Source organism: Cavenderia fasciculata (assembly GCF_000203815.1).
Source record: "Cavenderia fasciculata unplaced genomic scaffold Scf_Dfasci-F-a-25c12.r2-5, whole genome shotgun sequence".
In the NCBI taxonomy this organism is placed as follows: domain Eukaryota; phylum Evosea; class Eumycetozoa; order Acytosteliales; family Cavenderiaceae; genus Cavenderia; species Cavenderia fasciculata.
The window spans coordinates 3195957-3210832 of record NW_004457729.1 but is presented as its reverse complement, the minus strand read 5'-3'; the positions used below and the strand labels follow the sequence as shown (position 1 = coordinate 3210832).

Here is a 14876-nt window from a genome sequence, read left to right as displayed (position 1 = left end):
ATTTTCTTCGCTGACCGATCTCCAAAAGAAGGGGAGTAGACGCAGCGAGTATCCAAGCGGGCTGCGATCAAAGTGGAAGAGAGGGAAGATGATATCGATGGCCTTGGACTCCTTCTCTTCATCGACGCGCCATCTAAAGAGTGGGAAGAGTACATAGTGGCTGCGCTGTGCCGAGCCGCTGGTCGACCGACCAAAGATGGGGAATATATAGGTAAACAGCTCGTTCTTGGATGCATCTTGTGTTCGGAAAAAGAAGGGGAAGATGGTGACAAATTTAAAGATAGTCTTGCGATAATAGACGACGATGGGGAAGGTAATGACACGCAGGTGTGTCTCGGCCTTGACAACGTCAATGTAGACGGGCACGACGATCATGACCGAGTTGGCGTCCTTGCGCCAGCGCACGTATATCGGCGAGAGGACAAGGTCGCGATGGAACGTATGTTTTTGGTAAAACACGGGCAATAGCCAACGGGTGACTTCTTCGTCGCGACGACGTTGGTAGTAGATGAGCGAGAGGAAGAGACTGTTGACAACATCTGATTTCCAGCGACATATGAATAGTGGGAGGAGGACGATGAGCTTGTTGCCACCAGTCTTGGTGACAAAGAAAAAGAGTGGGATGAATGCGCGGACGGCCAACTCATCGGGTGATGATGCATACGTGGGTTGTGTATCACCCGACGACTCGTCGATAGTTCGTGTTGGTGCGCGGCCAGGATCGGTGTACCAAAAGTACAGCAACACCACTCCCTTTGTAATACCACGCATATTGGAGTAGAAAAAGAATGGGAATGCGTGTACTTTGAACTTTTTGTCGTCACGGTCGTTGTAGTAGTATCCGAGTGGATAGAAGCAGTAGCAGCGAGTGAGCTGGCCATTCTGCTTGCGTTTGTAGATAAACACGGGGTACATGATGTAGATGTTGTAGCCACCACCCTCCTTGTACGACACCTTGTACCCAAACAACGGCCACAAATGGAACATGAATGAGTGACCCTCATGTTTACGTATCCACAAAAAGGGGAACAGCAGCGTGAAGCGGTTGCTGTCTCCCGCATCATACTTTTGCGTAAACAAGGCCAACACGTTGACAAAGTAGTCGTCTCCATTGGTCCAATGCACAAACACGGGTAATAGCAATGTGAATGTACGTTCTTTAACAAGTTTGACGATTCTGTAATAGATAAACGCGACAATATACATATTACGTGATTTCGACCGGCTAACAAGTAAGAGGGGAACGATAAAGAGGAAAAAGTTGGACGTACCATGATACACAAAGAGGAATGGTGCCAACACAAACAACGTTCCACTGCTAGTACGACGGTAATGCATAACAACCATAAAGTTGACGTGTAACGTGCCACTAGACTTTCGGTTGATGAATAGGAATGGGAGTATGTGCATATAGAACCGTTTACTGTCCGTTGTCATCACATGGAACAGTCCAGCTATATTAACGTGTGTTGTTCCATTACTAACCTTTCTATGAATAAATAGGAATGGTAGTATATGCATATAGAACCTCTTATCACTATTCACGACATGTAGCAGTAGTGCTAGATTAAACCAGAATCCTTCACCATTACGTGACTTGCTTAGCATTAGGAACGGCACTAAAAACAGCCGGAACCTGACAGTATTGGAAATCAACCAAAAGATACCCAACAGTGTAAACAGCGACCTTCCATTCTTGTACCTATACCATATAAAGGGGAATAGTACCACCCATATATCGTCTCCGTCATTCTTGGACACTATCGTAAATATACCCAGCAGCGTCAGTTTAAACGTTCGATCGGTCGATATAATCCAAAACAATGGACGGATTCCAAACCGAAATCCACGTCCACTATACTCTAAATGAATGATTGGCCAAAAGAAATCAACAAACTGTGTCTCTTTACTCTCGTTCCATGCCAATCTAAAAAATATATAAAAGAATGCAAATACCTTATTTCCATTTTTTGATTCTTTCCTAAAAAAACAAAATATTATTAACTAAATCATCTGATATAATTATATTGTATGTATGTATTTATGGTTACATACCATGTTATAGCAGGCCATAATAAATGTAAAATGGTATAAGATTTCTTGACATAGTATACAATTGGCCACGCAGGAATATAATCACAATTGACTCTTACCATGGTGTAACTAACTAATTAACTACTCCCAAGAGTTCAAACAATTGTTGATTTTATTGCTTGTCTTGTGGTTTGGACCTAGGATATTTAAATAAATAAATAAAAAAAAGATATAAATAGATTGCAAAAACAAATAAAAATAAAGTTGTGTGATTCGATTTTGAATTTGAAGCGATTGTGATTGTTTGACTTGTTCTTCTTTTACTCTTTTCTATTTAGTTGATCAATTTATTATTATTATTAATTTGTTGTTGTTGATGATGTTGATGTTGATGTTGATGTTGATGATGTGTTCTAGAACTTGATCAACTCCTACTCCTCCCTTCTCTCTTGTTGTTTAAAATAATCCAACCTTTTAACATCATCATCAACCCCACCCGAACACACTACACTACACTACACTACACTATCTACCACATTTGTAATGTGAAGGAGCGAGCGATTGATTGATTGATTGATTGTGATGTTAATGATTTGAATCTAAAAAGGAGGGTGGTGATTGTTGCTATTGATCAACCATAATAAGATCTTGATTTTATCTTCTCGTCTTTCTATCGTTTTTTAACTTTCTATCTTTCTTTTTCTCTCTCTCTCTTTTTTTTTTTTTGTTCTCTATTTTATTTATAGATCAGTTGATCTCGGATTTATATATATTTATACTGCAAACTAATAATAATGAATAAACTAACTATAATAATAATAATAACCTTACCTTTTGTATTTCTATCTTGAATATTATGATTTATCTTATCTATAAATAATAATTAAATTGATGATTAGAAGATAATCTTAACAACAACAAACACCTATTGATAGACTGTGTGTGATGATTCGAAACACCTACAACAAAGGGCAACGGCTTTAAATCTTGCCCAACCAAAGGTTGATTTGAGATTTTTTGGCGATGAGCATGACATCGCACAGACTTTCACACAACTTTTGAAGAATCTGTGGCACTGTTACACAGACACTGAACGATTCTCTTTGATCCGCAGAAAAAAAGACGCGTCTTTTTGGATACGAGTAGCTCTGATTGATGAGCAAAGTGATAGGATCAACTCAATTGTAATGAGGAATGTTCGTCTTTGTGATAGGATCCTTGTCCTCTGGGAGAAAGAAGGGTGTTCATCATACTCAATGATGAGTATGAAATAAGAACGCGCCCTCTCAAAGTATAGTTATCAAAATTATGAGAGGTTTTGAAAAAAAATAAAAAATAAAAAAAAAAATAAGAGGATGAGCGGGAAGGGAAGTAATACGAGGGTTTGAATAAGTATCTCTTCATTTTTAGTTAATTAATCTATCTCTTATTAATTCATCTTACTCTACCTTGCTCGTTAGTGTAAGACGAGATGTGTTAAGAAGAGCAAAGAGAGAGAGAGAGAGATAGATAGATAGTAGGTATGAGCAATAACAACAATAACAACAATATAGAGGGTTTGGGATTACCATTCCAACATCAACATCATCAACAAGACAATAATAATAACAGTAATAATAGTAATAGTAATAATAGTAATAATAATAATAATACTACCAATACACTATTACAATTTGCTCATCATCATTTGAGTCATGGTGGTGGTGGCGGCGGTGATGCCAACGATAGTATTACTTCATTGTTAAACAACTTTCAACAGCAACAACAACAACATTCACTTAACAATAGTATATCTTCTCAACTTTTCAATGCAACTGCTACCGGAGGTAGTTTGTCAAATAGTACATCTACAAATAATATATTGGGTGCCAGCGGCAACAGTCTATTCAATCCACATAATGAGGGGTTACTAGACTCCCTTCAACATTTAATTGCCGAGGTCATTAATCATACAAGTGTTTTGGGTGCCAGTGCTGCTGCTGCCGCCGTTGGAGGAGGTGGTGGTGGTGGTGGAGGAGGTGGAGGAGGAGGGATGGGAGTAGGAACAGGTGGATTAATGCTTCCTCCCATCGTACCATCTTCCACATCCGAGGGCAATTTTTGTATTGTCAATGCTGCTGCTTCTGCGGCAGCTGCAGCTGCTGCAGACAACTCATCGGCTTCATTTATGTCAATTGGAAATAATAATAATAATAATAACCAACATTCTCTATTGCCAAATACCATTAATGGTAATGGTATTGGTCAACAACCAATGGTCAACAACCACCATACCCATCTTCATGGTCAACCTCATTTCTTACCTTCAATTAATAATTTAAACAATGAGTATGCTTCTATTTTATCCCCGTCTATTACAACTACACCAACAACTACAACTACTAATATACCACAGCAACCAACGCTGCCAACAATAACAACAACAGCAGGTTCCAATACTGTTGTTGATGGGGTTGTTGAACTTCAACATCAACAAATCCGTACAATGCTTCAACAAGCTGCAAATTCATCCTCTCCAGTGACCCTTGATGTGGCCACCGCAGCATCTACACTCAACCCTCAAACGGTTGTGACACAACTACAACTACAACAAGCAACTTCCGCTTCTATATTACCTACTCCTCCTATATTACCGCCACCTGTATCTACTCCAACATTGGTACAACAACAACAACCTCAACCAAATGGAGGAGGCAAAGCAAAAAAGACAAGGGCAACAAAAGATACTACTACTACTACTTCGACAACATCTACAACATCAACTACCTCTACTACATCTACAACCGAGACAAATGGAAACAAGAGAAAGATGGGACCATTCTTTTGTGAACATGAAGCATGTGAAAAGAGAACACCATACCTAGCAAACAAAAATAGATTGAGACATGAACGTACACTTCATGCGGCATGTAAAAGAGAGAGTTGCAAGGTTTGTCAAGAGTTGGAGGCAAAGGCAAACAACACCGAGCCACCAGTCCTAAAGGAATCACAGAGACAATGTATACACACTGGATGCGAAAAGATGATCACTGTTTCAAACTTTTCTAGACATATGAAGAAACCACATCACTATAGCTCAGATCACGTCATTACAAAACAAGTTAAAAAGAATAGAGATCAACCTGTTCACTTGAACAAATTCAATTGTGAAGGATGTATTGAAGTGATGAAATTAAAATCAAATCAACAATTTTTAGATGATCAGTTGAATAATAATAATAATAATGGCAATGGCTCAGGAGATCTTATGGATAATAATAATAATAATATTATTGGTGAAGATAATAATAATAATAATAATAATAATAATAATAATAATAATACAGATACATCTTCATCTTCTTCTACTTCAAATGTAAATAATCAACCTACTACACCAAGTCCAGCAGAAATGGAATCAATATATGATATTAGAGTTGAAGATGATGGTCTTTGGACATATTATTTAAATCTATTCTCTCATGTTGTCAAACAATACTCTTTATATATTTACGAAGATCTTAAAAGTGGTACAGAAAATAATTTATTTCATAGTATGTAAAATATAAAAAATATATATATATACCTCAATCATATAAGTTATTAACAATCTATCTTTATATAACATTTCTACTTTATAGTATTTCCAAAAGTATCAAAAGAACCTAAAAGATTAATTGGATGTTATTGTGATATTATAGGGTTAATACACGAGTTGATAAAATTTGAACAACCTCTAGATGATGTAATTATCCCCTATCAATCATATTATTTATATTTTATTCAAACTTACCTTCTTTTGTTTTTATATTTATTTTAGAATATTTTAATTAAAATAACATTTGATGTAAATGTAAACAAAAAGACAATGTTGTATCAAAAAGTTGGATGTATACAATTGTTGTATGACTCCAAGACCATTGAAAAGATTAGATCGCCATACGATGTTCATCAATTTTTCATTTCATCAAGTGAAATCAATGAAGATTTAATTCATCTATTCAATGCCAATGAATTATCACAATTAAATGCAGATCTTAATAGAATAGCAAGTTCAAATTCAAAGGTAAATATTTTAAAACTAGTAATATTTAGTTTCATGTTTATTTATTATATTTGTTTTTTTTAAATATTTTAGATGAATGAAAATGGTAAAGTATTTGATTTATCATTTTGTTTAACCACTGAAATGACAAGTTTAGTTGGATTGGTTGGATTGTATGGTATATTTAAAATCATTGCATTCTTTAAATGTGCATGGTGTGATGTTTCTCAACAAACCATTGGTTCATTGACCAAGGTTACAAGGATGGATACAATTAGAGATATCCTTAGAGTAGAACCACAAACCTCAACTACATCGACAACCGCTTCTACTAGTGAAAACCCAGATATTCATTTAAGAAATATTGAAGCAATGGTAGAGAGTTTCAAGTACCTTAGTAAATTTACACCATCAACAAGAAAACGTATAGCCAAGAGATACAAGGGTCAAGTTAGTGTCCCTCTTGTACCCAGTATTCCATTTGTCAACATTGTTCCAGAACCACTTGAATTGATTAGTGGTGTTGTCAAAAATATCTTTAGATACCAACTCCGAGATCAGTCTTTGGTCGATTCAAACGATTCCAACCGCGAGATTGAAGCCTTTTTACGTAATGATGCCAATGTCTCATTGTTTCGTGGTGGAATCTATCAACAAATCCTCAAAATTCGCGAAAGATTTGATCATTCAATCATTAATCCTCTAGATGCCATTTCAATCGTCACAAAACAAGATAAATTTCTTCCAATCATTGCTCATTATCTTCACCACCCATTAAAAGAATTTGTATGTAAAAAACAACAAAAAAAAAACATATACCAACAATTATTTATTTATTCTTTTTTTTTTAGATTCCAATTTTATGGAAACAATTATGGGCATTAATATCAATAATGATGAATCAAGATAGAAGATATGGACAAGATGAATTTTTAGGCATGACTTTTACTTTTGCAAAACTACTTATTTCACTATACGGTACTTCCGTTATAAATACCCCAATCCATGTATTTATTCACCACATTGGTTATTATATTGAAAAACATGGTTCATTATTTAAATTTGCATCAAATGGTGCTAAAAGTATGTAATTTATGAATATTTATTTATTTATTTATGAATAGCCCATCTAACTATCTTTTTCTTTTTCTATTTCTTTAGAGAGACAAAATATTAATAATTTATTGACTGAAAAGTCGGGAAGTGCAGCAATGCAGAAAATCGCTAGAGAAAAGATAGAGGCATTTGATACTTTTGGAGATATATTGGCTGGTTGTGAAAAGTTCTCTGTCAGAGAGTACCACTATGATCGTAGATACAGAGAATCAGAGGGATCTAAAATATCCTTTCAAATTCGTGAATTATTCAAAGTATCTGAATTCAACCTCCCTGAATTATTCAATGATACTATCATGACAAGAGTTACAAATATCTTGGCAACTAATCCACTACCTGCACCTCTTCCCGTTTCTACTGTTACTACTGCTAATTCTAATACTTCTACTTCTACTACTTCTTCTAATTCTTCTACATCTAATACTACTACAACTGCTCCTACAACTGCTCCTACAACTACAACTACAACTACTACTGCTCCTACAACTGCTAGCATTAGTATCCCAACCACCACCACCAACACCAACATTACAAATGGAAATAATAATAATAATCATATTAATAATCAAGTTGTAAATAATAATATTATTAATACTATTATTAATAATCATAATCAAATTTTGAATAATTTATCAACACCATCAGCTATTGTCCCAGCAGAACATACTTGCTATTCAGGTCAACAACCATGTACATTAATGACCTTGCCAGCAACTTCTGCCTTGGCAGTTCCTTCAACCCCCAACTATCCATCTTTGGAGGAAATGTTGAATCTAATCGATGGGTTTGACCAGCACCATCATGATGAAATGGACGATGATATGGAGCCCATCGATGACGACGACGAAGATGATATGGAACCTATCGACGACGAGGATGAAATGGAGCCCATCGATGAATATAACCAATAACAATAATTTTTTTTAATAAACTTTTTGTACAAAGAACACTGGCCACATTTATTAAATAACAGTTATTGATTTGATATTTATTTTTACTTTTTAAAAGATAATCCTTAAACTAAACCATTATTATTCTTGATTTGATATTATTATATCACAAGAAAAAATTAATAAATAAGAAGAAAAATGTGAAAAAACACGAGCTCACTCCTTTGAGATTATCACTTGATACTGTATTATGATAATAAATATAAATCAACTAAACAATTGGTGGTTATCTCTTTTCTCTACTCTGCTAGTATTCTGCTGTGCAATTTATTTATGTATATGAGGAATGAAAGATAAACCCCCACTTTAAATTGTTTTCAAAGTCCGAGTGGGGGTCAGACTTAATATGGAGTGAGGGTTCCCCTTGCAAACGCATGGTGGAAAAAAAAAACGCCTGGTTCAAAAAAAATTGTCTCAGTACATCTTCGCTGAGATTGTCTCTTATTATTCTTTTACAACATCTGAAATTGCCTTTCAAAGTGATTTCAAACGATGGTCATCAGAACAAGTAAAAGAATGGGCGACAAAAGAAGTTCAAGTAAGAGAAGAATATGCCCAGATGCTTCTTAATAATGATGTGGATGGAGAGCATAGCAGTGTTTACAGAGGCTGATTTCGATAAATGTGGCATAGTCATAGCGCCTGCAAAGAAGCTCTATCTGGCTGCTCAACAACTTAAACAACAATCGCTGTCGCATCAACACGGCAGCAATGGTATGTATAAGAGTCTATCTTCTATTTCATATTTGCCACACACACACACACACACATATTCAGCTTGATTCACATTGTCATTCGTCAGATTCTCTCACCCGTCATTATGCTCTCTTTTAGTCGTCACCAACACATTTTATTATTATTATTATTTTGTTTAATAATTTTAAGTTTGTTAAAAAGCGCATACCAGCATCACACTTCTTTTTTGATACATATTCTTCCACTTTATCAAGTTATTCTTTTTTTTTGTCATTCATTTATTCTTCACACATATAATTTACTATATACCAGTTGTCAATAAAGAGAGAAAAAACATCATCTTGTTCTTATTATCAAGTCATCTTGTCAATTATCATGACAGGTAATAGATCTATTTGACAACATTTTCTTCCAACATACATATAAATTTAATCTAATATCTGCTCCTTTTTACAGATAAATTCTATACAGAGGTAAAAGATATCCTCATTGAATCCCAAGTTAGTGATTCCACAGCCAATGATATTTTGGGAAGATTAAAAGACAAAAAAATTACATCTCTGGAAGAGGTCTATGAAATATATCAAGATGATGATTACAAACAAACCATATTTAGTGGAATGGAACTTGGCGACCATTTGAAATTTTCCAAGTTGCTCTCGAAACATTCTACGCAAAGTAAGTTGACCCTCATCCTTTATGAGTCTGATCAAACTAATTTATTTCTTTTTTATTCATCTTAGACACTCCCATCCTAGCAGCCCCTAAAGGTAATTTTGTGTGTTTTATCAAAACATCCCTTCACCCATCTCATTTTCCCTTGCCTCATTGTTGGCCAGTCTCCCATTCCTATTTATTGTATCACCATCACTCAACATCTCGTTTTGTTTCATCACCGTTCATTGTTTTTGCACCATTTCTTTTTGGTTTTAATATCCAATCAACTTATCGCTTTTTTTTTTTGCCTCATTGTATGGCCAGTCTATTTCATACTATTCCTGATTGCTACATCACACAACATCTCGTCATTTTGTTGCATCAACCAATTACCATCATTCAGCATCTTGCCGGTAAACAATAGAAAGTACCATTTAACTTTCTATCAGAACTATCATTTCCCCTCCCCCATATCTTTTCCCTTTTAACCACTCTCCTCATTGTATGACCAGTCTATTCCACTTTGTTTTGTTTGCTTGTTCTCTTATATCACTGAGATTATCATCACCCCTGTTCATATTATCTTTTTTCTAACATTTAAACTTACTTTCAAAGACATTTTAAAATGGATCCTTGATTATATTTCTCAAATTGGAGGTGACCCAACTCACAATTTCAGCCTCTCTCCATCTGTTTCCAAAGTAAGTAATTTAATCGACAAATATTTAAAACTAAATCTCATTTAAATGTATTTTCAAGTTCCTAGGTAACCAACGAATTTCCATTCCATTTTTCTCTCGTTCTGAGTCTCTGGATCAATATTACTCGAGCGTGTTCACACGATTCATGATGCATCAAGACTCATATGACAAGATGGACCATCCCTTTTTGGTCGTACCAGGTGCACCAGGGATCGGAAAGACAAGATACCTTTATGAGTGCCACAAGGTATTCGAACAAGAATATCAAGATAAACTCGATGAAAAACAACGATTGCCATCCAATTTCCCAACATGCATGCTCCATTTGGTTGTTTCCTATGGCAACGGAACATCCTTTCAGGAAAAGTCCGAGCTCAATGAACAAGAAACACTCTCCCTTCGTCTTTTCCATCGATACTTCTTTGATGGTATTAAAGAGGTGGATGGTGCAAGTTTTACCAATTTTTGCCAGGCCATAAAGAGTCGTTTCCAATCACCATTGGGTTTGGGAACTTGTTTGTCAACTATTTATCAACATCTTATTGTACAGAAAAGAATCGAAGATGGTGATAAAGTATTCATGAATATATGTATTGATGAATATCAACAACTTATCGATACAAAAGCAGAAACCATAGAGGGGGATCGCGACTTTCTAAAGAAAGTTGCTCTGGCTGTTGGCAATCAACTTATGGCGTCTGGACCAATCTTCATCAGCGCACTTTTTGCTGGCACACCTCGATACCAACTCTCGGATATTATCACCCAAAACTCTAGCTACAGGGCAACTGTAATCCCTCTCCCTCCACTATCCAAAGATGAATATATTAATTTCTATTCACATAAGGACCTTTGCTCTGGCTTAGAACTCGTCCGTGACTCTCTAGGTGGCTGGCCACGATTACTGGAAATATTTTGGTTTGATTATTTTTCTTCGGACGTCCAACAAAGAGCAAACAAAGTTGTTCCATTCTCCAGCGGTATCAGTGAATTTCATGGGCGGTTATCTGGAACATCGTATCATCGTAGTCTTTCAAGTCCTCCTCCATTCATCCAAACCATACTTTCCTATGCTATTACATGCAAGTCGGTTGAAAGTTCGTCCCTAATCCCAGATTCAAACACCACATTTGAACAAGCTGAAATGGACTCGTGCATCAGAATCGTCAAGTTTAGAGGTCGCCATGTTGTAGATATTCCCTATTTCTTTGTCAAAATGTACGCACAACGTGTTGCTAGTCCATCATCAGCATCTTTGACACAACTCTTCTATTATTTAGAGTCTTCCCACTCCAAGATTCATTTTGGTGATTGGGAGATTATATGTGCCATACATCAAGATGTCAGAACCCAAATGTTTGCTCAAGACAAAACCGTCAGAGTTGGCGATTTCTTGCCTGGCATCGCAACAGATTTTACAAGTGAACAGATATTAGACCTTACAAATCTCAATGGTAATGTATATATATATATGCTCAATTGTATTATAGTAAATCTAACCAACATCCTTTTCAGCTACCACTTACAGAAAACTAAAACACCATTATCTATCGACCAAACTCTCTGATGAAGACCAAAATCACTTTCTCTCGGGCAATGTTTTGGTAAACGCTGACAATGCACCTTTGTTTGATTGGTTTCAATTTGTAAAAGGAACCTATTTGTTGTTCCAAGGAAAACACATCATTGGTGAAACTCGTTTGACAGGTGCTATGTTTGAAAAAGAACTCAAGAGCCTTGACGAGGCACAACTCAAACCATATTTATATATATTTGTTACTAATAGAGGAGTTGATTTACCAGCAATGATAACATCACGTACTCAAGACAATATTATAATACTCAATCTTTATGAATACCTCCCTAATTTTATGCACCCTATTCTCAATGTTCAAACCCCCAAACAAACAAAGGATCAAGCTATCATACTCCAAGAATTCCAATCATCAGGTCTTGTTCAAACTACCAGTTGAACTTATTGAAGGTTCATTTGTTGGTTATGAAAAGAAATAAAAAAGAAAAAAACATATATATTATGAAAAAAAACAAACGAGAAATAAATTAAATTATTTCTTTAAAGGATAATGATGATGATGATGTCGTAGTTAAATTAAATAAAATCAAAGTGCCAACAGAGCCGGTCGAATTCCTTCCGGGTTAGTTGTCGAAAAATGATTTATTTAAAGAGGGAAGATATTTTAATTTTATTCACCCCGGATAGATATTTATCCAATGGTTTTCGTGTCGCCACTTCACAACCATAGCAAAAGCAAGGCAAGCTTGTGTAAACTAAATCATTTCACAAACAACACATCTATTATTCACAAACAATATACATATATATATAATCGATACAGATACAAAAAGATCAACATAAATATGAAGTTCTTTTTATTACCATTATTTACACTCTGTTGTTTCTCTCAAGTAAGATAAGATATCTCATTGAATCAAATCAAATCCAAATATCTTCTAACTTTTTTTTTTTTTTTTTATTTATTTTTCTTTTTTAAAAAAGATGGTATCAAGTCAAGAAGAGATCACCCAATTCTTTATTATGAACAGCCAAAATGTATTCTACTCTTATAATACTACTAGTGGAGCACTGATCACTACAAATGATACAAACTCTACTAGCAAATATAACTTTTACGGTCAACTTTCTTCCAATGCAACAGACAACACCGTCTTGTTTTTAGGCACTGATTTAGAATTGAATCAAGATTGCATGGTTCAATATAATATTAATGTAACAAGAATATGAAAAAGAAAAAGAAAATGAAAAATATAATACAAACTAACCAAACATTATTCTTTATTTTAAATGACATCCTCTCCTATTGCAGCAAAATAGTCTTACAACTTTACAATGCACAAATGCTGTATTTAACAGCACAATGTTTCCTCAAGCAATTGCCTATGACCCCGTACACAATTTTGCAGCTATTCCTTCAAATGATACATCTTCCAATTTAACAATTTATATTTGGAATTTTAATACTCAAGAACTGTAAGTTAAACTAACTAACTATAAGAGATCAATTGATCGAGTCGTTTGCTCATTTATTTATTTTTATTGATTTATTTTAATTTATTTAATTATTTTTAGTGAATCAATTCCACTTCCAACAGGAGTGATGAATGATGTAACATTGACACCAGTTGGAGCTTATGATGCTAGCACTGGAAACTACTACATTCTTTATACTCTATTATCCTCTGTCCATCAAGAAGCCCCCTTGGTGATGATCTACAACTTGTTGTCAAGAAAGGTTGTCCAAGAGAGACTTTCAATCAGTAATGCTGGTACGGCCCAACCTCAATTCATCTTTGCCAGCGGTCGTGTCTTTTTCGTCGATATCTACCCTATGGGAGATCAGGTTATCTTGGAAATCGATCTTGAATCGCGTCAAGCCACCCAAGCTTGGGTCATTCAAAACGGTTGGAAAACAAACGAGGGCTTAGACTTTGGTATGACCATTGGCCAAAAAGGTAATTATATTGTTCTTTTCTCGCATTTCAAGCAACAATTCGTTTGCACAACTGTATCACTTTACCCAGGAAAGGTAACGTTTACCACTTCCCCACCAGCTCAACCAACTGATAATGTCATTGGTTTAGAATGGATATCTGGTGCAATTTAAATTAATTAAAGGAATAAACCCCAAACAGGAACAACTCAAATAAAGAATCATTCACACCCCTCAAACAAATTTGTACAAGTACACATACATATTAATACAGGAGCAAAGAATAATATTTAAAAAAATAGTATTTTTTTTATTTTCTATTCTACTTTAATTTCTTGAGATTTCTTTGATTCATCAACCAACTTTGGTAGGTTAATAGTAAGTACTCCATTTTCAACCTTGGCTGAAATATTTCCAGTGTTTATGTTGTTTTCTGGGAATGTCATTGATTTGAAGAAATGTGATTTGAAAGTTGATTTGTTTCCTTGTTTTTCATCTTGAGTTTCTTCCACTTTTTTGGATTCAACAGTTAATCTATTCTTGGAGTATGAAAGCTTGATATCGTCCTTTGACAAACCCGGAACTTCCATGGTCAAACAAAATTGGTCATCTCCTTCCTCTAAACGAGTCTTTGGTGCTCTCATGAATTGAGGTGTTTCAAATTCCTCCCAATCATGATCAAACATTTTAGTAGACTTTGGATTAAAGAATGGTTGTTTAAAGATTGAAAATGCATCTTCAAAATCACCAAAATGGTTATTTCTTAAACCTAGAAAAAAAATAAAAAAATAATAAATTAAAATTAGTATTAATTAAATAGATGAATTTAAATTCCTATAATTACCTTTTTGCCATGGTTGTTGTTGAGTAGTTGGTTGTTTATCCTTTTTATGTTGTTGAATTTGACTATTATTATTATCTGTATTTGATTTTTTGTCACTTGAAAATGATCTCGTAGTTGTTGAACCAATTCCAGACAACATTGAAGAAGATGAAGGATTTATAAATGTAGTGGTAGAAGATGTGGCTGGTTTTGCCAAAGATTTGAAGGTAGATTGTACTAATTTATTCATTGTTTGTGTTTGTTGTTTGTATCTATCTATTTTAATAAAGTATGAAATGAGGTCTCGTTGTCAACAAGAACACCTAAAAGGGTTATGGAATTTACAATAGGACCAATAATAAAAAAAAAATAATATTAAATATTAAAAATTTTGGTTGCTTTGTC

At 34.8% G+C, this 14876-nt stretch overlaps 6 protein-coding genes across 6 annotated transcripts; 3 read left to right on the top strand and 3 right to left on the bottom strand.

The window, feature by feature from the left end:
- Positions 1–349: 349 nt before the first annotated feature.
- Positions 350–2156, bottom strand: DFA_01624 (uncharacterized protein; the record flags this gene model as incomplete). Its single annotated transcript, XM_004359531.1, has 6 exons — positions 350–597; positions 665–954; positions 1067–1177; positions 1205–1562; positions 1776–1981; positions 2056–2156. 6 exons carry the CDS (start codon positions 2154–2156, stop codon positions 350–352), a joined length of 1314 nt encoding a protein of 437 aa, XP_004359588.1.
- A 237-nt stretch (positions 2157–2393) lies between these two features.
- On the bottom strand, positions 2394–3070 carry DFA_01623 (uncharacterized protein; the record flags this gene model as incomplete). The annotated part of the gene is given in 4 exon segments (XM_004359530.1): positions 2394–2447; positions 2821–2841; positions 2861–2904; positions 2998–3070. 4 exon segments carry the CDS (start codon positions 3068–3070, stop codon positions 2394–2396), a joined length of 192 nt encoding a protein of 63 aa, XP_004359587.1.
- Positions 3071–3221: 151 nt separating this feature from the next.
- On the top strand, positions 3222–8085 carry DFA_01622 (uncharacterized protein; the record flags this gene model as incomplete). Its single annotated transcript, XM_004359529.1, has 7 exons — positions 3222–3297; positions 3555–5567; positions 5655–5758; positions 5834–6079; positions 6152–6844; positions 6910–7141; positions 7220–8085. The coding sequence occupies 7 exons, from the start codon at positions 3222–3224 to the stop codon at positions 8083–8085; spliced, it is 4230 nt and encodes a 1409-aa protein (XP_004359586.1).
- Positions 8086–8696: 611 nt separating this feature from the next.
- DFA_01621 (uncharacterized protein) lies at positions 8697–12151 on the top strand (the record flags this gene model as incomplete). Its single annotated transcript, XM_004359528.1, has 6 exons — positions 8697–8838; positions 9277–9320; positions 9437–9498; positions 10308–10752; positions 11026–11632; positions 11832–12151. The coding sequence occupies 6 exons, from the start codon at positions 8697–8699 to the stop codon at positions 12149–12151; spliced, it is 1620 nt and encodes a 539-aa protein (XP_004359585.1).
- Positions 12152–12557: 406 nt separating this feature from the next.
- On the top strand, positions 12558–13822 carry DFA_01620 (uncharacterized protein; the record flags this gene model as incomplete). Its single annotated transcript, XM_004359527.1, has 4 exons — positions 12558–12605; positions 12697–12927; positions 13025–13188; positions 13288–13822. The coding sequence occupies 4 exons, from the start codon at positions 12558–12560 to the stop codon at positions 13820–13822; spliced, it is 978 nt and encodes a 325-aa protein (XP_004359584.1).
- Positions 13823–13965: 143 nt separating this feature from the next.
- Positions 13966–14721, bottom strand: hspF-1 (heat shock protein Hsp20 domain-containing protein; the record flags this gene model as incomplete). The annotated part of the gene is made up of 2 exons (XM_004359526.1): positions 13966–14417; positions 14493–14721. 2 exons carry the CDS (start codon positions 14719–14721, stop codon positions 13966–13968), a joined length of 681 nt encoding a protein of 226 aa, XP_004359583.1.
- Between the last annotated feature and the right edge of the window lie 155 nt (positions 14722–14876).